Here is a 25,247-nt window from a genome sequence, read left to right as displayed (position 1 = left end):
ATTTTTCCATTTGCTATAAAAATCTCCGTCCCTCATATTCTCTTTTAAATCCATTTTGTCATCCTGCATATCTCCTTATTAATGAGTTAAATAAAAGACTGACATGTGCCCACTATCAATTTTCATGAGAATTCTGTTTTTAACCTTTTGAGAATTATATTCTGATAGGAGTTTGGATTTTAAGAGTATAGAAAGCTGGAGAGGAAGGACTGACTAATTTATGTTTACAAGGGGCCCTCAGATTGCTAGGTGGTGAACAGGCTTAACTGGGCTGCAGGGGAAGCAAAAAGCCCACTTAGCAGCCAGTGCCTCTGTCCAAGAGGACCACACGGTTAGAACGAGAGCCCCGAGAGGTGAAGAGGTGGGAAGTGGGTTGTGACTGACTCGTGGACATTCGTCCTTGCTCACCTCCATAGTGGATTGCTAGGGTCTGCCTCGGTGGGCAGTTTTCCTCTCCAGTATTGAGTCCTCGGCAGGGGCTGGGTCCGCCGTCTATGCTTCCTCAGCAGCCAGCTCTGGGCTGAACACAGAGCCGGCTTGGCAAGTGCTGGCTGAGCCAGTTCTTCCCTTTAACATCCCTTTCTGTTTCTCCTTCCTCTTCCTCCTCTTCTTTTTATTGTGATAAATATCCATAACATAAAATGTACCGTTTGAACTATTTTTAGGTGTACAATTCAGTGGCATTAAGGACTTTCATGCTGTTGTGTAACCATCACCACACCCTCCATCTCTAGAATGTTTCCATCATCCCAAGCTGAAACTCTCACCTTTTAAACACCGACTGCCCCCCACCCCCAGCCCCGGGATACGCGGTTCCACTTCCCGTCTCTGTGACTCCGACTGCTCCAGGCACCTCATAGAACTGAAAGCATGTGATATTTGTCCGTTTGTATCTGGCTCATTTCACTTAACATAAAATCTTTAAGGTTCATCCGTGTTGTAGCAGGGCTCAGTTTCCTTCCTGTTTAAGGCTGAAAAATATTTCATTGTATGTATATCCCACAATTTATCAATTCATCCACTGATGGGCATTTGGGTTGTTTGTGAACCCAAAATTTGGGTTGTGAACTTTGACTATTGTGAATAATGCTGCTATGAGCATGGGTGTACAAATATCTCTTCCATCCCACGCTTTCAGTTCCTTTGGGTATATACCTGGAAATGGAATTACTGGATCATATAGTAATTCTGCTTGACTTTTGAAGCACTGTTTTCTGTTGTAGCTGCACCATTTTATATTCCCACTAACAAGATTCTAATATCTCTGCATCCTCATCAACACTTGTTATTTTCTGCTTTTTTGATAACAGCCTTCCGAATGGTATGGATTCATCTTCTTTTAAAATATGAATGACTGTAGAAGCAAAGACCCCAGCAAGGCATTTTGGGGCCCACTCCTCAGTGTGCTCTGAAGGGAGATAGCTGGGGAGTCAGAGGCCCTAGGTGGGAGGGCTCTGGGTGGGGGAGGAGAGCCAGGATGGGGGTACCAGGGCCATGCTTCACTGAGCTTGCAGCATGCGCTCAGGGCTGGCTTAAAGAGAAGCCCCACCAAGGGAGAACGGAGACCCAAAAGGTTTCCCATGAGGAGTATTTGTTTGTGTGAATCCACTGTTGGGCCTGTGCCCCTAGGGAAAGTTGTTTCTAATTTGGGCTTCTCTTTCTGTGTGTTGCTCCCTAGTGTGATAATGCGAAAGGGTTGAAAGCCTTCTACGATGCAATAAAATATGGGCCGAACCACTTGATGGTGTTTGGAGGCGTCTGTCCATCTGTTACGTCCATCATCGCAGAGTCCCTCCAAGGCTGGAATCTGGTGCAGGTAAGGCCTGGGCCACCTTTGGTTGGGGGGCTGTCTCTGGCCACAAGTCTTTGGCAGGAAGCTTCCTTGCCCAACATGGTTCCTAAGTTGCCCAGTTCAGGCCTTCCTACTGGAAGGTTGCACAGCCTCCTGCTGCCCCTGCTTCCTGGCCTGACCCTCTGGCCTGTCCTGGCATTGCTGACACAGTGGGTTTCTAAAGAGTAGCCTGACACCACCATGGTGTGTTTGAAATCTTTCAGTGATATCCTAGCTGATTTTCAGGGCTGTCAGAGTCTGGCCTCTCTGCCTGTCCAGTGTCATCTCCTGTCCCTGCCACTCACTCCTTGCCTCAGCCCCTCCAAACAACCCACCTTTCCCTAAATGTACCTTGGACCTCAGGCCTCAGAGCCCTGCTCCCAGTCTTCCCTTAAGCAGATGATCCCTTATCTATTCCCTGCCAGACCTGTCCCCTCTGCTGGAATTCTCTTGTCCACTAAGACTGCCTTTTTCCCTAGCTAAGCTTCTCCTGGGGCTCCTGGCCAGTTATTTGCTCTTTACACTGGCAAATGTTACATACCATTGAATGCTCCACCAACAGTTATATGGTCTGCTGAAGGTGAAACTCATCAGTGCTAGCTGTTATCTGGAATTCTAGAAAGAAGAATATAGAGAGGTATGGCAACCAGGATAAATAGGGCCCATGCACATGTTTTACTTCTTTGCTTTATCCATCCATCCATCTATCCATCACTCCATCACCCATCCATCCATCCATCAATCCAAGAAATACAATGGGCAAATCACTATTGCCTGAAATTTTGGTAGACGCTGAAGATTTACTGCTGAAGAGAATGTTTGGACATGTCTCCTACCCTTGTGTAGCTTACATTCTAGGAGAGAGACAGGCAGTAAGCAAGTAAACAATTAAGTAATAATATTGAGAGCTAATAATATTTGTCTAATATGGGTGTCAGGTTTACTACATACCAGACACTCTTCTGGGTACTTGTTTGCATTAACTTTTTTGATCCTCACAACTGCCCTATGCTATCAGTACTCATCCCCATTTTATAAATAAGGAAACTGGGGCACACAGAGGCTAAGCAAGTTGCCCAAGGATCCTCAGCTTCTAGGTAATGAGACAGGTTTAAACTCAGGCAGTCCAGCCCTTGGTAAGGAAGCTGGGCTGGGATGAATATAAACAGGGTGATGGAGTAAATAATGACTACCTTGGTGCAGTCAGGAAAGGCGGCCTCTTGGAGGAGCTGATATTTCAGCTGAGACCTGAAGAGTGCAAAGTAGCTGGCTGGGTAGATGGAATAGCAAATGCAGGTGCCTGTGCTGGGAAGAACCTGGCAGTTCAGGAAACATAAAAGAGGTGGTAGGGCTGGAGTATAGTGGGTGAAGTGGTGAAAGTGGCAATGAGGACCAACTGGGAACCAGACAGCAGGGGTCTGATTCCACTCCACCTGCACTGACCAGGGGCTTCTGTGAGCCAGGCTCATTGCGTTGGGGCTGAGGGTAGAGCCCCAGGCTCATGGCCCACAGGGCAAGTGGGAGTCGGCCATGGTGAAGAAGTGATAAGGGTGGAGTGGGGTTCCAGGGGAGGGCCACTCATGCAGCCCAGAGTCAAGGAAGGCTTCTCAGGGGAGGTGATGCAGAGCTTGCTGCAAAGGAGGAGCGGGCGTTGGACAGCTGGAGACGTGGAGGAGAGCGCTGCTGGCAGGGGAAACTGGGCGTGCAAAAGCAAGAGGTGGGAAAGTGTGTGGGCTTGGGGAGCATGAGTCATTTGCTGTGGCCAGAGCAGGCCACGCTGACTGTGGGCAGATACAATGGGAGATGAGCCAGAAAAGCAGCTCAGCCTGCTATGGTGCAAACCTAACTGTAGACCTGGGAGTCAGCACAGCTCAGTGTGCCATGGGAGGCTGGCTTGGAGCCCTGTAGGGCCCACAAACAGCTGTGAGACCTTGGTCGAGTCACTTACATACTCTGTGCTTCACTGTCTTTCCTGAAAACTGAGGAGCACACCACACTCCCTGGTCCTCAGGGCCAGGTGCTGCCCTCTGAGCCTCAGTCCTTCACCTGTAAAATCAGGGTAATAAGAGCACTGATTACAGGACTGCTGTATGGATTAATGATTAAAAAGTGTTGAGAATGGTCCCAAGCACATTCTAGGCACTGTGCTCCTCATTCTAGTGTTGCTGTCACCTGTGCCCTGCTTCCTGCTCCTCCCCAAACACCCTGATTACTTAGCACTCCCAGCCTTTCCTGCAATACTGTTCCTACCATCCAAAACCTCCCAGTCTCCCCAGGTCTAGTGTGTCAAGTGCTACCCATTCTTAGACACCCAGCTTGAATGCTGACTCTTCCAGGAAGCCATTTCTTACTGTGATATCTAAAGTAGCCCCTCTAGAAATTCTTTTTCTCACTTCCCACTGTTTAGTTCTGCCAGAGCCTGTCCCTCTCTTAGGGCTTTTCAGGTGTGGGGGCATGGTTGGCTGGACATGAGCTCCCTGAGGACAGAACCTGGGCCTGAGTTACTGCTGTGTTTCCTGGTACTTAACACTTCACAGACCTTACTAGGTACCTGCTGAATGATTGGGGGATGGAGGGAGGGAGGATGGCACAGAGGGATGGAAGGATCTGCACATGGACATTTTGTCCAGACATGAGAGGCCAAGCTCCCCAGAAAATCCCCACCCAGTGAGGGACCCACTTGGAGGAGCAAGCACAAGGTTGGAGACTCCTGGCTTGCCAGCCAGAGTTCCACGGCCTCACCATGAGCAAAACGGACCTCCAGCACAGAGGAGTTGACAAGACAGGAAACTGGGTCATGAGGTGGGGGTTATATTAGTTATTTATTGCTGTGTAACAAATGACCCTGAAATTTAGTGGCTTAAAACAATAGTCATTTATTATTTCCTTATTTCTGTGGACCAGGAATTCAGACCCACAGAATGGGTTGTGTCTGCTCCATGGCATTTGGGGTCCAGCTGAAAGATTGAGGGATAGGGGCTGAGATCATCTGAAGGCTTGAGTGGGGCTGGAGGATCTGCTCCCAAGGTTGTGGCCTCACATGGCTGGCAAGTGGGTGCCTCTCCATGTGGTTCTCTCTGTAGGGCTGCTGGAGTGTCCTCATGGCCTGGATGCTGACTTCCCCCAATGCAAGTCATTTAGGAGAACAAGGCAGAGGTGCAAAATTTTTTCAGGTCTTGCTTCTGAAGTTGCACCCTGTTCGTTATGCTGTGTTCTATTTATTATACAGCTTAGCTCTCATTTAGTGTAGGAGAGGACTACACAAGTGATGGCAGGATGTGAGGATCACTGGGACCATCTGGGAGGCTGACTACCATAGGCACTAACATCTGGGAGGAAGGCAGAGGTTCAGGTTGCCCAGGAAGGGAGACTGAGTCCCTTCTCTCTTTCACAGAACTCCTGCTCATCCTTCAAAACCCTTGATAGCTACTACTTCCTCTGTGATGCCTTCCCTGATCCCTTTTCCTTCTGTGTCTCTCATCCCAAAAGTAAATGAATTGTCCCTTCCTAAATAATGCCTTCCCAATGGGAGCCATCTACCCTGAGGGGGTGAAAATTGGTTCTTGTGGGGAGAGGGAAATAAATCTTACTCTTTTTTTTATGTATAAAGCACAGATATATGTACTGTACATAAACATATAGTATATCTGTGATATTAAAATTTCATGAGTGGGATGGGATTAGAAAAAATGCCTACAAAGGCTTCTTAGGAGAATAGTCATGAAAAGAAGGTTGAGAAGCATGGCTCTACCTCACTTCTATATCGCTTCTGGTATTCTGTTGTTAAATGAATTACATTTTGTGGAAAATAGTTGCTGGTATATCCTGGTCTTCCCTCCTAGACTGTAAGCTTCTTGGGGACAGGGACCCCCATCTTCTTCATCTCCTAGTTCCCAGTGCCTAGTGTAGTGCCCAGCACACAGTAGGTACTCACTTTAGTGCTGAATTTGAACTAAGCACAGGGAATAGGCTGGGAAGCCTGAAACCCTCCATGGCCAGGTTTCCCACAATGTGGAGTTGACCACGGGGAGGTGGAGAACTCGGGAGAAAAGGCAGATTCTTGCCTCCATCTCAACAGAATCCCTCTGCATCATGATGGGCTCCTAGGGTGGTTCTCACGCAGCCACTGCTGCTCTAGGTATCTGCTGCCAGACACTAGCCACGTCAGGGGCTCCAGCTGTGCATGGTTTGGGACACTGGGCAGGTGGGGACTGGGTGGCCCCCATCAGTTTGGAGAGCTCCAGGGACCAGAGAAGCAGAATGGCAGGATGAGCGCAGGAGAGCCGAGTACGGAGCCAGCCAGAGGGCTTGTGAGAACAGAGGTCTGGATCCCAGTGGGGAGTAGCCTGGGAGCCTGATTTGTGCCTCCCCATACTCTCAGGGAGTGCAGCCCCATTTATTATGGACCACACTCCGGGGATCTCCCCACTCCCTCTCCACCTCAGGAGGCTGAGCTTGCTTTGCTGAGAAGGTGGAGGTCTGGATGAGTGGGTCTGCAGTCACTCAAGGGATTTGGTGAATCCCTTAACTTATTCAGAGTTGGGCTCTGAAACAGAGTTTTGCAAATGTGAAAATGCATGTAATTTGTGTAATTGAAAAGGAGCTCTGACTGGCCTTTGGGGGAAAGATGCTTGTTGGACAGAGATGGTCGAGAATGTATAATCAGTTGTTTCTGTTTTCTGATGCTAAAAAAATAAGGAGCCAAGCAACAGAGGGGTGAAAATTCATCCTGGAGCCAAAGTCAGTTAAATTTAACTTTTGCCTTTCACCAGTCTTCCTGATTCGTGGCTGCTGCATAGAGAGAGGCTAATACTGGTTAAGTCATGGTGTGAGTCACTTTGCCAAGGGGAGTGTCAGCTCCTCCAACTGGATGCAGGGACCTGCATAAAGCCCAGCGTGTGATGTGCAGGCTCTGTCCCTCTCCAGCCTGGTCAGATCCTGCCTGTGGTGGGAGCTCAGGTCTGGGTCTCACGCTGGGTGGGACCCACTAGGGTGCAGCCTGGTAGACACCTGGGAAGGGTCAGGATCTAGCCGTTGGAGACAGAGCACGTTCAGACTGGAGAGCACATCTGGTGCTGGGGAGGAGGGTGGCGTCATGGCTTCTAGAGCTGCATGGCTCTTTGAGAGATATTTCTGGTTCTCTGTGGTGTAGGTGGGGAGATGCAGGAGCAATGGTTGAAGTTAGAGGGTGGAAGGGCCTCTGCTCCCTGAAAGGAAGCCCTTCTCTTCCAGCATGGGGCAGGCTTAAAGTGTTGAGTTCCTTGTTGCCCGAGGTTCCCTGAATGTTCCTGTCTCATCCAGTCCTGCTCTTGGGGAGATTTAATACACAGAATAGGCAGGGACCAGGTTTCTGGCTTTCAAACTATATTGTAAGAGTCACTTATGGAGGCTGGGGTGTGTTGGTGCTAATGCAAATGTCTGGGCTTCCCTCTGAGCTGGTCCAGGGTAAGGGATTCATCAAATTCCCCCAAGGACTTTAGACCCCACTCCTCATTATCACTGGTGTTTCAGTTACTAGTAACTCAGGTGACTTTGAGGTAACCAGTTTCTGGAGAATTGCTAGGTCAGGGGATCTCCTAAGGTGTTCATCTCCCAGACATCTGGACTGTAACAAGAGCTCTCCACAGAACTTTACTCCATGCCGTCGCTATTGGAAAGAGGACATGGATTTCTCAGGCAACCTATAGCTTTAATAAGATAATCACTGGAGAAAATCAAGTCAACCCTCTAACTTCAACCATTGCTCCTGCATCTCCCCACCTACACCACAGAGAACCAGAAACATCTCTCAAAGAGCCATGCAGCTCTAGAAGCCAGCAGGGGTTGCTGTGGGGGCCAGTACCCAGGGCTGACAAGCTGCAGCTCCCAGTCAGTGGTGTGGCAGAGGGGGCACGCCACCGCCTTGCCTCTCCCCACCTGCCTCATGCCCCCTTGTGCCACTGGCCTCATGGGCTGTTCCCTCTGCCCATGGTCTCTCCACCTGGCAGGACTGTGCTCATCCTTTCCAGCGCTGTTGGGCTGCCGCTCCCTTTCAAAAGGGCCCCCATTCCTTCCCCTGTGCTCCCTCACCTGTGCATGCCTGCTGCAGTGCTTGCTGCCCTGTGCCTGCCCGCAGCCTGGCCTGGAGCTGCCGGGGGTCAGGGCCTGGTCTCATTCACCCCCGCACCCTGGGTGCAGACCTGTCTCAGATGCTGAGTGGTCCCCAGGGAGTGGTGGCTGACAGAGAGGTGGTGCCTGCCTGCTAGGCCTCAGGCTTGGCCCTAATGATGAGAGCAGATCGTCAGCCTACCAGACAGAGGATTCAATGGCTCACCCAGTGGCTGCAGCCCCTCGGCAAGGGGAAGCAAAGGGAGACCCGAATGGCATCTGGCTCGGCCTCAGCCCACATTTCCCATCTCTGGACTAGATGTTTTTTAACTAATATGGTTCCTTTGAAATTTTTTTCAGACCCCTTAGAATAACTGACTTCAGAGATCTGAAGGTGGCTAGCTTCTGACCTTATCTTGCACTTTTTTTTTTTATCAGACCTGCAGACCTCCCACCAAACTAATCTGTCCCTCTGAACATGTGGGGCCTGGGGAGAAAAGCCAGAGAGTTTGGAGCTGGGTGATAAAGAAGGAAGCTGGTAGCTTGAACCAGACATGGAGGCAGAGCCCAGGGAAGGTACAGAAATGCAACAAGAGGGGGGTTGACATCCTTGGAGACCAGGACAAAACTCCTTGCTTCTTGGGAGTGAGATGATAGCTCCCTCAGCTTGCAGACAGAAAGAGTCTTGCTGATGAAAATAAAGTTAGATTCCTGAAGGGAGAAAGGGCTGCTCGCAGGAAAACGCAACACTGTTCGTCAAGAACGGTATCCCGCTGAGCCTGTCCTTTAAAAGGCCGCCGCAGCATATGATCCAACGGGAGAGGCATGTCTCCTGGCACCGGCCCAGGCCTCCCCAGGGCAGCCCACCCCGCCTCCCGGCCTGCTCGGCACTCCCCCGAGGGTCCTCCCGGCCAGGGCCGTTCAGTTTGTGTGACGGGGGCTGCCTTCCTGGAGAAGCCCGTGTGAGACAAGGAGGGCATGTGCATGGGACGGTGTTGGCTCTGCTTCTGCACAAGTGTTGGCAACTGCATCCCAGCACATTTAGGATGTGATTTCTGAAAAACCCACATCATGCTTGGCTTTGACATTTAAAAAACCAAGTCAGTGAAAAGCCCCAAATCAGGCCCTTTGCTATTTACTGAATTTCAGCACAGCTCTAAGCTGTTGGTTGATGGTATTTGCTTCATAGGAACAGAAATTTGGTCATCTGACTTGATTTTCTCCAGTGATTATCTTATTAAAGCTATAGGTTGCCTGAGAAATCCAATGGTTGTTTCTTACTTATCTGTGGGGTTGTGGAATTTGAGGTAGATTCATAAACAGGCATAGCTGGTAGGATCTCAGCAATCATTGGGTCCAATCTCACCGTTTTACAGCCTGGGAGACAGAGGCCCCAAGGGGATAGGACCTTGCCTAAGTCTCATAGCAAGCTGGGTCCCGTGGTTCACTCTCCAGTGCTTTATAATATACACCACGGTCTTATTTTATCTTCCTCAGCTTCAGTTTTCTCTTATATAAAATGGGAATAGCAAACGAGCTGTGTGGGTTTCATGCAGCTATGAGAGTCAATGGAGGCTTTTCCCTTTTTTAAGTGAAAGCACTTGTACAGACTATGAGGCAGCTGCTGTTAAATGACAAGCCCCCCTCCCCAGCCTCTCCAGGAGCCGACCTCTGATTACAATTATGAGTTATAAGATCACCCCCTTTTGCATGGACAACAAAGGTTGTTTGCTCTATCATTGCAGACCCTGAAACTGAGGCACTGGGGTGGGATGGGGGAATCTTTAGCAAGACACTCAGAGTACACCCGTCTGCTTCTCAGCTCCTAGGAGTCGGAATCTGCCAGGCCAGAGCTCTGCCACTGCCCAGCCCCTGCGGCTGCCACGCCCATGCTGTGGAGTGGGTGACGGGGACTGTGGACTTGATGGAAAACCATTTAGGAGCCGCCGTGTGATTAGGCACAGCTGGAAACTTTGCTGCTGCGGCTGCGGCTGCTCTCTAAGAAAGAGCACGGAGGCCAATAATCCAGGGCAGGCTGGAGCCATTTCTTGGCGCTGGTCTCCAGAGGGGCCACTTAGCACATTAATAATCTATGAGATGCTTCCACCTTCTGGATTCGTTTACAAAAAAGTAAATAAATAAAAGGTGGTAGGCGGAGGAGGAAAAGAGATATTAAGGGCATGCACTATGGGCCAAGTGGAGGGCGTGGGAGAGGCTCTGAGGACTAGAGGCCATGGATGCGTCTTTACTGGTTGTCGGTGCAGTAAAGTCCGGTTCTGAGAATGGGTGGAATGTCACGCATGAGGCGAGGAAAGGTCGGTAGCTTTTGGTTTGGATGAAAATGGGTAGGAGGAAGTAGAAGCTCTCAAATACCCATTGAACTTCTGGGAGGAAGGGGAGGCACTCTGCTGTCATGCGTTCTTTCATTCATTGACTCATGTTCATATTTATTTATTCATTCCTTCACTCAACAAGCACAGTGCCTGCTGTATGCTCCCCCAGGCTCTCCCAGACCAGCGCAAATTTCGCTGTCGAATGCCACCACCGTAAGGCAGGTGGACATGGCAGAGAGGCAGTTTGGTGTAGTAGCCAGAATGGAGGCCTGGAATCCAGCAGCTCTGGGGAGTTTTTGCTTCTATGTCTATCACGACAGAACAGGTTTGGGCAAATCGGCAACCCCCTGGAGCCTTGCTGAATTCATCTGTGCAGTAGAGCAACTAATCTGCCCCTCTTCTAGGGCCACTGAGAGCATCAGATAGGACAGGGAAGAGGGGGCAGAGGGAGACTGCTACAGACTCAGGCCGGCATCCCCGTTACTGAGGTTTTTGCCATCGGAGACGCAGCCAGGCCCAGGGCAGGAAACTCCTTGACAACTTATGTTTTCAGATTCAAAGTTGTGTGGGTGGAATGAGCTATCACAGACCATGAAGGTGATTCAGAACAGTAAGATTAAAACGGAGGACCTGCAGGAGAGGCAAAACAAGCCCAGGGCAGCAGTACGAGGTTCACACGCTCCTTTCTGGTGAAGTTTTCACAGAATCAGAGGCAAAAAGGACAGGATGCTGTCAACTGCATCGCAGTTCCCAGTCTGTTCCCACCAAGGGCCCAACACATATCTTCCCTGTCTATCGGGTAAATGATTCAGTTCAAGGTTCTGATCCCCATTTCTAATTCAAGATCATGGCATCTAAAGTAATATCAGTTCCTAGTGTGTTCACCCAATGGCCTCATCGTTTATGCATCTTTTACTCCCTCAACCCCTTTCTGGAAATATGTGGGGTATAAATAATTCATTCTAAATAAATAAATCACTCGCACTACTTACAGGACAGCTGATGCTTCTAGTAAGTGGCATGACCGCAGGTTACATTGAGTGGAATCAGGAAAGAACTGGATAGGGAAGTGGAAAGGAACTCCCTCCAGGAGGACAAATTGTAAAATGGGTATAATTCCCACCTGATAGGGTTGTTTGTGAGGGTAGAAATAACGTGTGTGGACAGGACATTGCAGGCCTGACACCCTATCCTGCTGCCAGGGGTCTGGGCCCCTGAGCGCTTCCTGGGCGCTGCAGGCGAGTCCCGCATGCAGCAGGGAACCTCTGCCTGGCAGTGCTGAGCCACCCTCGGGTCGGGATGCTAAGAGGGGTTTCAGGCAGCAGATGAGGGTGCTGGACTAGGCAATGTTTCCCAAATGTATCTGATGGTGGGATCTCATCAGGTGGGGTGGAGTGGAAGTGGGGTTACTGAATTACTAGTTAAAAATCAGATTCCCAGGTCCACTGATCAGCATCTCTAGGGAAGAAGCCTGGGAAGCAGATTTTTATTAAGTGGCTTGTTATCACTGGGGAAATTTGGGAAGCCCTAGTCTGGAGAGGCTCGAGCTGTGTGGTCCACAGACCCCACAGGAATGTGTTAGAAATGCACTCTCAGGCCCCAACCCCACACCTACTGACCCTGAATCTGAATTTTAACAAGATCCTAGGTGATTCTTGCTGATCTAAGGTGCTTCTCACCCAGGATTACCTGGGAGCTCTGAGAGAGGCCAGGTGGGTCAGCTGAGAGGGAAGGGTTTTGAGGGTAGGTGTTCAGGCTCTGGAAGGGGCTTCAGCATACAGGATCCACTTCCAGAGTGCCGGAGTGACTGAGGGGACGGTCAGCCTTGCCGCCCGCAGACATGCCTGCAGTCAGCATTGCAGGCCGTGAGGACTCCTGCCAACTGTGATGCAGACAGACCTTGTCCTGCCCAGGCCTCGGCCTGGCACACTGGCCTGGGAATCTCTTTCAGCCATCAAGATCCCCAGCCCCATGGTGGCCAGGAGCACAAAGAGGGGACCCATGGCTCCAAATACGGGCAAGGGAAAGGGCACTGGGTCACCATGATGAGACCTGGCTTCCCCTTCTGGTCCTGTCATCTCCCTGCTGGGTGGCCTCGCACCCACTGCTTGCCCTCGCTGGAGCCTGAGCACCCTCATCCGTCACTGTCTGTTTCTTCTCATGACTGTAGCAATGCTTACATGAGGCAGGGGTGCTTGGTGGCTGCTGAGCCAGTGCTCTGGGACAAAAGCATGGAGTTTGTGTCACCGCAGGGCACTGACTGCCCTGTGTTCATCTCATGTGATAAAGGTGGTCTTGTACAGGTGAAGAAGCAGAGGCCCAGAGGGCCATGAACTTGGTCAACTTGTATATATGTCATACCAGGTGCATTTCCTGGGCTTGAGGTCATGTGGGCTGGGGTCCACATCCAGGCTCTGGTACTTGTTAGCTGGTGACCCTGGGTAGGTCACCTAGACTCTTCCAGTCTCAGCTCCTCATCTGCGACACGGCAGGGGCATGGCCCTGAGCCTGGACTGGTCGTGAGATGACCTGACACATAGCCCTCAGGATCCCCACACCATACTTTGAGCTCCTTCTCCCACCTCAAGGCCTGAGACACCCAGGAAGCATTCTGGCCTGCCTCCCAGGTAGAGGCAGGACCTGGAATCAGCTGTGTAGCCATCCCTGGTCCTCTTGGGCCTCCTATTGTAAAGGGAAGAGGTTGGGCCAGCTGATGGGCCAGGCAGCGTTGATAATGTCATCTCATTACTCCCTGTATCCTGTGGCTCAAAGCCGTCAGTACCTGCCTTAAACCTGTGGTCTTCCCTCTTGTGCCCCAAATCTGATTCCCTTCCCTGCAGTCTCATGGGTTGGGGCCTGGTTCCCTTCTGTTCCTAAGCCACTCGCCTCTTAGGCATGCAGTCTCCACCAGAGGTCTCCAGGTAGAGAGCCCTCCATTCCACAGGTGAAGGAGGAGACCCCAGAGGGTTCAAGCCACCTGTGTCAAGTCACACTACGAGTAGTGCAGTGCTGCGGCACCAGCATTTCAGGTAGGGCCCTTCTAGCATGCTCCCCTCCATGCTGAGGCACAAGCCTGCTCTCTGCAGTTCTGGGCCCTTTGCCCATGATGCTCTCGCTGCTAGATTCCCTTTCTGGTCCCCTTCCTCACGTGGCTGAGTCCTCTGCATTTTCTGATATTTAGTTCAAGTATCACCTCTTCCAGGAAGCCTCCCTAATCTTCCCCAACCTTGCTTCCCAGCAGAAGGAGGTACCCACCCCAACTTTTTGTATTTTCAACACTCGTCTCATCTTTGCCTTTTCTTCAACATATTTAGTGTTCTGATGAGGTGTCAGTGTTACCCACCACCACATGAACTTCAGGATAGTCCGTGTCTGAGCCCTGGTCGTACCCCCAAGGCCCTCACATAGGACCTGGCACTGAGTATGTGCTCAGAAATGATGCATGGGCACATCTGGATGGCCTGTCATAGAACCAATCTGTAATACCACTGGCCTACATTTCTGTGATTTTTGCTGTGGGCCAGGCATGGCTCTAAACACTATGCATAAATAAATAAACTCATTTTCTCCACACGCCAACCCTAGGATCTGAATGCAGATGAGGAAACTGAGGCCCAAAGAGGTTAAGTGTCTTGCCAAGGGATTGCCAGGACTAAGTGGCTCCAGAGTCCATGCTGTCAACCACTGGGCATACTGCCTCTCATGCAATCTCACTGAACCCTCAGGGTAATACTGTGGGCACAGAAGAGTAGGTATCTTCCAGTTAGGTTGTTTTCAGAATGAGGGAAGTAAGATACAAAGATCAAGGAGAATCCTGGGGCACAGGAGCAGGGTCTCCAGAGGCCCCGGAATCTGCCTCCATGTCTCCAGGGTCCCTCCCCAGCTCACCTTGGCAAGGAGCTTCCTACCTGTCAGAAGATGACAACCCACGCTGGTGTGAGCCTCTCAGGGTGGGCCTGACTTCTCCCCATAGATCGTTCATCATGCACGCTCGTGCACACACACATGCACACACACACTCTCACTCACATGTATGCGCACACACATACACACATATACACACACATTCACATGCCTACACACTCACACACACACATACACCACTTTTAAACTTATTACTCATCCAGTAACTTGTGTATAAAAAATAAATGGTTCCTTTGAACTCAGAAAATAAATGGACTGGTTGTTGGTGAAGATCAGTAACCGTGCTACATATTTCAAGCATGTGGTACTTATGGTTCTGCTCTGGGTAGTTTCATAATAAATGGGTAGGTTTTTTTTAATAGAGTGTATAACCTGCTTTTGTTTGGAATTATACAGAAGGCTGTAGCTTTGAATCTGTTGGCTAAGAAAATTAAATAATTTATTTAATGATACAAGGGTTGCGCCTTAAAAAGTGGGAGGTGCTCAACTGATTTAAAAAACCCTAGGTTAGATGACTATGTAAACATTATGCCCAAATGCTGGTATAAGCATGATTTTCTCCCCCACGTTCCCACATAGGCTGCTACATAGCACAGTCCTGGTTGCTTCTAAGATGATGTGTTGACTTGGCATGAACCAGGGAGTGACTCCCTTCTCATCCTGTCTTCTGAAACTCCAGGCCCATTGCTGGCATAGGGGATCCCTAGATCCTCAGCACAGCACAGCCAGCAAAGAGGATCTTTACTCAATTCTTTACCCACCACTTCCCTGGGAAGCCTTCCCAGCCAGATCACTGCCTCCAGGATACGCATCACAGGTTCAACGTCCTGTTTGTTGTCAAGCTTCCCTGAGAGTTGTCAGCCGCTCCCTCTGCAAGGGTAGGGCTGCACCCACCCCTTGTCTGCATTCGGAACCCTGGAATCCAGCATATGGCCTGTAATCTAGGAAAATCTCCAGGAATCTTTGATTTGGGGTTCTCTCTTAATCTTCCCCTTTTATGTAAGTAGCATTAGGAATTCATGGATCTTTAGAAATATATTAAATCTACTGTGTCTCTCAGTTGCAGTCAGTTTTTAATGTGGTATTTTGAAACATTTCAAACCTGCCAAAAAAGGTAAAAGAAAGTACATTGAACATCACATACCCTTTACCTCGATTCCCCAGGTGTTTACATTTTGCCACGTTTCCCTCTCCCTCTCTTTCCCCGTGGCCACCCCCGCCACAAACACACACTCATTTTTTTGTTGAAGCACTTGACAGTAGTTTGCAGACACACACACTTCACCCTAAATGTGTCGGCATGAATCTTCTAAGAACAATTATATTCTCTTACATCACTGTAATATAATTATCACACCTAAAAAATTAACAGTGATACAGTAATATTGCCTAATATATGGTCCATATTCACATTTCCCAAAATGTCCTTATTGCCATTTATTTGGGAGGCAAGGGGATCAAGGAGCCAATCAGGCAGATGCAATATATACATTGTCATGTGCTTAGTATACTTTAGTCTAGAACATTCCCTTGTTGCTGTTGTTTTTTGGCTCTAAGAACATTTTCTGAAAGCCAAAACCGGCTGTTTTATAAAATACCCCACAAATCCCAAATCACGATTTGATTGTTTCTTCACTGGTGCCAGGTTAAATGGTTTTAGCAAGAATGCTGCCTTTTTCATACAGTGCTTCAAGTCAGGAGGCCCATGTTGGAACTATTCTTGATGAAGCTGTTTGATCACGTGGTAAAGCTGGTATCTGCTAGATGTAAAGATACCTTTTCCCCTCAGTAATCATTAAGTAATCTGTGGGGTGAGACTTTGAGACCATGTCAATACCCTCTTTCCCCACAATCTTTACCCAGTAGTTTAGCATCGACTGATTGATGGTCCTTGCCCGAGTCACTATTACTGCAGGCTTGCAAAGTGGTCAGTTATTCTAGTCTTCCTTCTACACTGCTGCTGGCATTCTTCTCCTCAAAGAGCTTTCTCTTTTTGACTCTTTCTCTCCTCCTGACCTATCTGTCCCCTTCTGCCCACTCCTCCATTAGATAGTTTGGGCGCTTAATATTTTACCTGCCCTAGACTTGGAATCAGCCACTTCTCCAAGGATCCCTGATGTTTTTCTGGTGGGGAATCATATTTAGAAACAAGATCTGGGTGTTAGGTGTCTTCATTGCCACTGGGGTTCATTGCTTCTAGATGTTTTTGGCAGACTGAGCTAGAAAATATAATTTTTAATGTTGTAAACAAAAATGTTTAAACATTAATCTGACCGCAAAATGAGAATCAGACAAATCTAGGACATTCCACAAGTCACCTGGCCTGGATTCTTTAACACAGTTAATGTCATGGAAAATAACAAAACAACAGAAAGGCGGGGGACTGTTCTTGTCTGGAAAGAGACTAAAAAAAATGTAACAACCAAAGCAAGGCATGAATGTTGATTGGATTCTGAATTTTTAAAATGTAGAGGGCATTTTTGGGGGAATTAAAGATTTCAAATCTGGATGCCTTACGTTAGATGACACTGAATACTATTCATTTTCATAAGTGTGACAGTGACACTGCTATGACATAGGAGAATGTCATTCTTTGGAGACGCAGTTTAGGAGTTTGGGAATGGTTTAGGAGTTAAGTGTCAAATGTCCATAAGTTAATTTCAAATGCACTAAAAACAAAAACTGTATGTATGTGTGCATGTAGGTATACATGTGTGTATACATATATATATATAGAGAGAGAGAGAAAAGCAGATGTGGGAAGTGGTGAATGGTGAAAGGTACATGGTCTTCTTTTGACTTTTTTTAGGTTTAATATTTTCACAACAAGGAGCTGTGAGTGTGTGTGTGTGTGTGTGTGTGTGTGTGTGTGTGTGTATGTGTGTGTGTGTGTGGTGGAGAGGGGGTTAAGGGAGGTGATATTCTTCCTTATTCTAGATACAGTAAAGCAGTATACGGAAGTCCCTTCACAAGTTTTTCTCTATGTAATTCTGTTACCAACCTAATATACTCTGAAGTGCCTTTGTTTTAATTTTTTTTATCAGTTTTTAGGGATTGACTTTCTTTTTGTTAATTAAGTTTGTTTAAAAACTATATACAACTTTTATGTAATGCTATAGTCAAACTATACAAGGAGAGAATTCGTGTCTTCCATTCAGCTTCCCTGTGTTCTGTTCCGTGCCCACCTCTACAGATAACCATTTTATTAGTTGTTAAATATCCTTCCAGTGTGTCTTATTGCAAGTATGCATAAGTGCATGTGTGCTTATTCCTCTTTCTCTTTCTTGCACAAAAGGTAGCATTTGTACATGCTTTTTTTTTTTAACTAACTTTCCCAGAGCGCACTGTTTTATTATTTACATATAGACATTTCTTTCTCTTTTTTTACAGCTGCATGGCACTCCTTTGTGCTGGGTGGAGTACTATAGTTTGTACAGCCATCCCTGAATGATGGACATTTGGGTTGTTTCCAATCTGTTGGAATAATGTTGGCCACATATCATATTTGTGTGGTGTAAGTTGGGGATGAATTCCTAGAAGTGAGATTTCTGGATCAACACATCTTTGATTTCTCTAAAAAATAAATCTTTGATGAATGAATGAGAAAACTAATGACTAAACTTGATTAAGCTAAAAGGCTAATATCCAAATGGAGGCATAAAACATTTAGACTAAATAACTCTCTTTGTGTAAAAGGCTGGTTGAAACCCTTCTAGTTATGTTGTTTCTAGTCCAGCAATTTTCATTTTCTCACCTGAGAAAAGAAGAATTTCCCTTTGGTTCATAAATTAAACACAAAATTACAAAATCATGAAATTTTAGAGCTAAAATAAAAAGGTCCCTAGAATAGTCTTCTTATTTTAACAATAAGGAAACTCAGGCCCAGAAAGAAGAGGCGGCCAACAGAAGGGTGAAAAAGAAAACTCAAATTCAGTGCAGTTCCATCCAATTCAATGAACAGGGAGAGAAATAGCTGCTTTCTCATAAAGCATATTTGTTTTTAGTTTCTACCTAGTCTGATGTAAAACTGTACTGCCCAGAGCCCCTGAGATATTACATAAAGAGCACAGTGGTTCAGATCCCTGAGTGCCCTCTGTCACAGTGGCATCTCCTTCAACAGAACTCTCGTAGTGTACATGGATTTTGCTTCACATCTTGTGTGTTATTCTAGAGCATTCAAATGTAGCCATGATGATAAATTGAATCTGGTGGAGGGTTTAACTGGTTGTGCATTCTGGCTGATGGTGTGGATGGTCATGTTTGCTGAGGGTAGTCCGAAATGACATGATCATGCTGTTGGCAGCCTTCTGTTTTGATTCCGAGCAGGCAGCACAGAGCGGCAAATGAGTTCGGCTCAGCCCAGCTGTGGGCTTGGGCTGTGAGCCTGAGCAAGACCCTCACCTGCCACATTGTCTTCCCTGGGCCTCAGTGCGTAAAATGAAGGGGTGGAAAGCCCTGAATGACAGATACATGAATGAAGTCAATGCCACTACTCCCCAGCCTCTGTTAATTTAAGACATAATTAAATGATCACCACACGTTCTTCACTGATTTAACCCCCTTCTCTGGGCAGCCAGTGTCAGCCTATTGTTGGTGTCACATAGGCTCAAGCCTTTACCTTCTCTGGCTTGATGGTTATTTTGGGTCACCAGATAGAATACAGGATGCCCAGTTAAATTTGAATTTCAGAAAAATAAAGAAAAATTTTTTAGTGCAAGTATGTCCCTATTGTTGCTAAATATGGCAACTCTCTGACTTCGGCCTTTTCTACTTCTACAGTTATTTCTCTTTTTTCTGTGTAATTTCTTTCACTTGAGAGCTCCACGCCCTCTTTGGGACTTCTGATAGTGCCTGTTCTCCAGTGCCCAGATAAGAGTCTAGCCCATTCTATATTGTTTTGATTCATATTATGGCTTAATTTAATGGAAAGTGATGGATGTTTGCATAGGAGATTTTTATTTCTAAGGGCCATATATTCTTTATGACTTCTTCATGATCCTGCCATCCCATGTTTCCCAGACCTCATTATTTGCATATCACTTTCCTGTTCTTGCTGAATCTGTATACCACTTTTTTTATTATTTAGTATTTTCCTTGAAATTGACTCATTCTTTTATTTAAATACCATGGATGAAAAATCAGTATCATTTACTAAGAAGATAGTGGAAAAGTAAATGAGAACATACCCATTCAGATATAAAATATTAATCTAGGGCTCACCTAAAATCACTGGGTATGCCCCCAGCAGTGCACAGAAGACACCACACTGATGAGGGCAAACTCCCTGCCCGTTCGGGAATCCCCTCTGTGACCCTTACAGACAGATGATTCTTGAGCATCTCCTTGACTACCTCCAACAATGGGGAACTCAGTACTTTGCAAGATTTTTGATTCACTCTTGAATATCTCATGTTAAATATTTCTTCTGTATATTGATCCATATCAGCCTCCCTGAAACAGTCACACACTGACCCTAGTTTTCCCTCTGGGACACAATAAGTTTGCTCCCTTTGCATCCATTCATGCATTTATTTATTCAAGTTTTGAGTGCTTCTTATGTGACAGCCTGAATGCTTATTATCTTACAGTCTTACTGAGGGAAGTAAGGATGCACTTACAATTCAGGGTGATGAGGTCTGATGGGGTGGGTAGGGAGGTACACCTGGCCTAGCCTGCAGGTGGGGGGAACCTCAGGAAAGCTCCTCCATGGGGGAACCAGAGAGAACCTGGTATGCTTTGGGACATGGAAGGCTGAAGTGAGAGGGTGAGAAAGGAGGCTGGAGCCCTAGAAAAGGTGAGGAGTGAGCAGACCAGGAGGTGGTTGGAACCCTCACCTGTCATTAGCACAGGGACTTCCTTCCTATAAGACATTTTCACATCCAAATTCTCGTTTGTTTAAAAAGAGTTCTGAAGAGGTAGTGAGGGCAGGACTTGTTCTCTCCGTGTCATCTCAGAGGAACCTGAGACCTGACAGGTTGCTGGGGGGCTTGCTGCTGGTACACGGGGCAGCTGGCTCGTTATGTTCCTAGCCACACATCTGTGCTCATTTCCTTGTGCCCCCAGCCCCCTGGTCCAGGAAATAAAAAACACAGACCTCCTCTGCCCCGTTGAAAAAGGCTTCATATTCTTGGAAAGCATCTTTGAATCTTTTTACCTTGATTCAGCTTATATAATTACCAGAATCGATCATGAAGCAAATCTCATACGTCTGGAGTTGCTCCCTTCCTTGGTAATGGGAGGTGTTGATGCAGTAAGAGTGAACTGAATGTAGGGTGACCCCTTCTTTTGGAGCCCTGATGTCCCCGAGATCCAGCCTACCCAAGCAAGCGGGGGAAACAGTGCTGGGAGAACTGAGGGACAGCAGGGAAAGCTACTTGGAGGAGGTGGCTGTGGGCAGGCCTGGACGGATGAGTAGGAGCTGGCCCTGAAGCGATGGGAGGATCCAGCAGAGATGTGCTGTGCCTTCTTCCACTATGAACATCACGCTGGGTCCCAGCATACCTTTCTCCCCCATTGATGTGATTTCAACCTATTGACTAATTAGAGGTGCTAAATTGACATGAGGAGGCATGATTTTTGCAGTGTGGTAATTAAAAGGCAGTTGGCTTCACAGCTGTGATCACACACGAGCACTCCTTACCCCTAAAGACATCAGCTGAAAGCAAAGTGCAAAGGAGCTGAGGAAACCAGAGAGGCGTCTCATGAGATTTGTTAAATTCCTGCATTTGTCACCTGCACAGCTGTGAGGGGAAAATGGAACATTTCACCAGAGTTTAAGAGAAAATTAAAGACATACATTCTGATTGTACACAGACAAGTAATATAATCATTATTGTTTTTTAATTAGCAAGCCATTTAAAAATCAGTAGATCAGGATTTAGAAGGCCTGATTTAGAATTATGTCTCTGCTTGGTGGCAGCCACGTCACAGAGCAAACCCTTTCATTCACTGAGGCTTCTCATCTGTAAAATGGGTACACTTTACACTTTGCCTTCCTCAGGGTTGAGGTATTATTGAGGGAAAAGGCTTTGTAAATGAAAAGGCCTTTCTAATTGTAAGAAATACCATTCACTACTCATAACTTCTAGGTCTAGAGTTAGCCATCATTCTACCTGTAGTGACCCTTAATTTGGTGTCTATGCTGTTCCAGTCCTCAGAGTAGCCCTGAGATGGGAGCAGGTCCCGTCAGCTTACAGAGGAGACAGATCCCGAAAGGCGAAGCAATGTGTGGAGTCCCACAGTTGCACAGACAGTAGTGGCTCTGGCAGTGGCCCCAGCCTCTCCACGCTGACATCCTGAATTCTCACCCTGATGGGCAACACTGCTTTCCCAGCACTGGCCTGGTTTTGCTGTTTCTCTATTGTACTCCCATTTTTTACTCAAAAAAAAAGAAAAAAGGACTTGAGAAAGTAGTATTTGTTTTCCAACCTTCTTTACATAAAATAATGACAGAGATGTTGAAGAGGGAAATGGAGAAGGAAATAAAAACCCTAGAATGCCACAGAGAAAACCAGTGTATCTTAAAGAGCAAAAACTTAAATTACTTTACAATGTAATATTTACAAGTAAATAAAAGCTATTTCTTAAACCAGGTGATGAGCAGTTGGATATTGGCTTTGTTATTACTCTTTAAACAGTGTATGTATCTTTCATACACTGATATATGTGGTTTATGTTTCATAATAGAAGTTTAAATAGAAAAATGTGAAGAATTTTCTCAGAAATAAAAAATCAAATATATACATGAGTTTTGCTTCATGTACTTGAAGTGGACTATCTTAGAAATCCAAAGCATGCTAAGCCACTGATTCAGCATTACTGTTTTTTTCTTTTAAGCAAATCTTATTTTTTTCTTCTCCCTTCTTTTAAATCACTGCGGTTGCTTTCTCGTTTTGTACCGGGGGACCTCCCTAAGAAGGAGCCTTGTATATTGGAGAGGGAACAGCATTCCCAGCCAAATCTCCCAGCATCAAGTCCTAGCCTTGGGCAAGTCATTTAACCTCTGAGCTTCAGTGTCCTACTCTACAAAATGAGAATAATAATGTCTACCTATATCGTGGGGTTTTGTGAAGATCAAAGGCAGACTAAAGAAGTAAATGTGGTTTAGGAATTGTTAATTACAGAGAAGCATAGCAGGTTGTGGGATGAGCAGCGTCTCCCTGCTTACCTGTTGCTCACTGTGTGACCAAGTACAAGTGACTTAAACTCTCTGAGCCAGTCCTCATCTGAAAATGCAGAGCATAGTGGTGTCTACCCCAGAGGGTTGTTTTGTACACTAAATGAGAACATGAATGCTAAGCCCTTCATGTGGTGCTTGTCCCCTGATAGGTGCTCATTATGCAATCACTTCAAGCAGTCAGAATATCTGCCCTCAAATCCCAGCTTTGCCCCTTACTAGTTGTAGGGCCCCAGGCATGTCACCATAACCTCCCTGAGCCTCGGTTTCTCCATGAGGAACACAGACAATAATGCCTCCTCTACTTACCTCACAAATTGTTTTGAATTCTCAATGAATAAATGCCATGGAAGCGGGTGAGAAAAGCTGAACCCCTGTGCACTGCTCAGTGTTTAAAAGCTGAAACTCATCAACAGGAAGGAGAAACCATTGTTCCCCAAGTGGTTACAGCTCGGGCTCTCTCTGACTAAAGAGGCTTCAAACCTTAGAGTAAGGTACCCCAGCAGACCTTTCTGTGAGAGTGAGGCTTCAAGACCTCACGCAAAGTCATTCATTTTCCCTGATTGCCTTGGGAAATACTTTGCAGCCGCTCCACATCACATTAATCTCACGGGCATCTATGGGGAGGCACTTGGTATCCAAACAGATTTTGCCAGGGATTGGGTGCACCAGCAGCCTGGCATAGACCTGAAGTGGACCCAAGTTCCCAATGCACACAGCCCAGTGCCTTTGTATACAGCCTGGCACCAGCCACAAACAGGGTTTTGTCAGAAGCTTCCTGAGAAAGTTGTGTTCCATTCATCTCAGCTGAAAGGAACCCTAGGTGACAAATACCTCCCTCATTTAATTACTGAAACAGTCAGCAAACCCATGGAAAAAGATTAACCCGGGCAGAGAAAAGAGCAAGCCTCAATCATTTTCTTGGGCCCCTCCGCCCCACTCCAACCACCACCACCCATCACCTAGGATTTAACAACTAAGGCTGCTCTGGGTTATGTTCTCCTCCTTAAAAATGGTTTATTTCTGCAGAAAAGTTAAACTCAGAGGCCCAATAACAGGTAAAGAATGAATTGGTTTAAGCAAGAATTCATCAGTGACTTGGAATTTAATAAAGATACTGAAGTTGGGAGGTGTATTTACATTTTTCATCTATCCTTGCATCTGATAAAAGGAGTGAGACATAATGGCAATTATCTGAATAAATCAGGTCAAATAAAACACATGCCCACACAAAACTAACCAACTTCTTAATCATTTTCCTCAATTGTTGGCTAAAGAAGCATAGATATGTAAGTTGCAAGGAACTCTTGAAATCTTTGGTCGAATCCATCATTTTCAGAGATGGGAAAAACAGACACCTAGAAGAAATGGTCTGCCCTTGTTCTCGCAGTCGTGGAGACAGGATTAAGCCTAGTTGCCCAGCTCCCTAAAGTGGCCTTAGCTCTCCACTTCTCTTGGCATTGGGTGCTTTATGTTGCAGTGACTCGTGGTTCAATAGTCTGAACTCACATGGCGGCCTGGAGCTTCCCACCTGCAGAGAGATGCTCATGGCTCTCTGCCCATCCCACTCTGCTCCTAATGGTGTGTCCCCCAGAATCTCCCAGGACCAACCATGCTCACCATGGAAACTGGCTATGTTTGAAAGACTCTGGAAGCCTTGGAATTAACCGTCTCCTCCTAATGCTACTGAGTCTCAGAAAAAAGTGCAAGCCTTGGATCATTGTTCCATCTCACCTGGGACTGATGGTTCAGAGCTGGCTGAAGAAAGAGAGCCAGATATGAAGTTAAAAGTCCAGTTCCATATTCCCGATACTGACCTTTCACAACGATGCCACCTTTCTGGGCCACAGTTTCTTCAGCTGTGAAATGGACTGTCATTCCTACCTCAAAGAACCAGGAGGCTCTAAGACTCAATGACATTTTAGATGTTTGAAAGCATTACTGATTTAAAGTAGGTGAAACTGGATTGATAAAATCCTACTAAACTTTGCCACCCAGCACTCCAAATCTTTCCTTACAAAATAACAATTATCCTAAAAAACAGGAGGCAGACTTTTCCCTCTTTCCTCCACTATCTGAGTGAGAGATTCAGGACTTTACCAATTGGAAAATTGAACAGCTACTCTTCTACTCACAGTTGTTGATCTTTAAGTAACCAAGATACTTTTTTTTCTTCATTATCAGCTGTCTTTCTGAATTCAAGCAGAACTATCAATTCCCAGAAAGTGCTGGATGGGACTAGGACAGGAGAGTGCTAGGAGGGCATTGCATCTTGGCAGCAGTGCGTGATGGGAAGGTAATGTGCTGTGTTGATCCAGAGTATCAGAAAACCAGTCACTGAGGGTAAAAATGTCACCTCATTAATGTAGAACAGCATAGGTGAGAATCTAACTAGACACCAAAATTGTGCTCAAATAATTGTTTTCCAGTTTTCTGAGAAAAATACTCCATTGTAATGCAAATAGAAAACAGGGCCATGGACAATTCACGTGTTAGGTCTTTTGATAAACCATGTCTGGAAAGACCTGCCTTGCTTTTGTGGATGAGAACATTGAAAACACCTAGCATTCAGGTTCTGAAAAAGTACAGCAAAAATAATCAAAGGGGCACAATACCCAGAAGAAGCAGAGGAATAATCCACCTCTGAAACTGATCTATTGAAGGGTAAAGAAGAAAACTTTAGAAAGATATTTGGCATCCTCAGTCATAAGCAGAAAATACATGGTCTCCATGTAATAGCCTGAGATAAGAGTATGGGGTGAAAAGAGATGTGATCATAAAAAATTCCTAAGGAAGCTGAAAATTTCATGTCAGTAACACAGTAAGAATAGTTAGAGAAAATAAAGTTTAAGACTGAGGCTGTTGTAAAGCAAATCAGCAAATGCCCAGAACAAAG

The 25,247-nt window shown here is 46.6% G+C and overlaps 1 protein-coding gene across 1 annotated transcript in view; it reads left to right on the top strand.

The window, feature by feature from the left end:
* Positions 1-25,247, top strand: part of GABBR2 (gamma-aminobutyric acid type B receptor subunit 2) — a 338,133-nt gene that overhangs the window by 116,826 nt on the left and 196,060 nt on the right. The window contains exon 2 of the mRNA XM_036888312.2: positions 1,679-1,816. Within this exon, the coding sequence (XP_036744207.1) occupies positions 1,679-1,816 (138 nt within the window). The remainder of the gene's footprint in view (positions 1-1,678; positions 1,817-25,247) is intronic.

This window comes from Manis pentadactyla, chromosome 3 (genome assembly GCF_030020395.1).
Source record: "Manis pentadactyla isolate mManPen7 chromosome 3, mManPen7.hap1, whole genome shotgun sequence".
NCBI lineage: Eukaryota > Metazoa > Chordata > Mammalia > Pholidota > Manidae > Manis > Manis pentadactyla.
The sequence above is the reverse complement of the archived record's forward strand: the minus strand, read 5'-3'. Positions and strand labels throughout refer to the sequence as shown.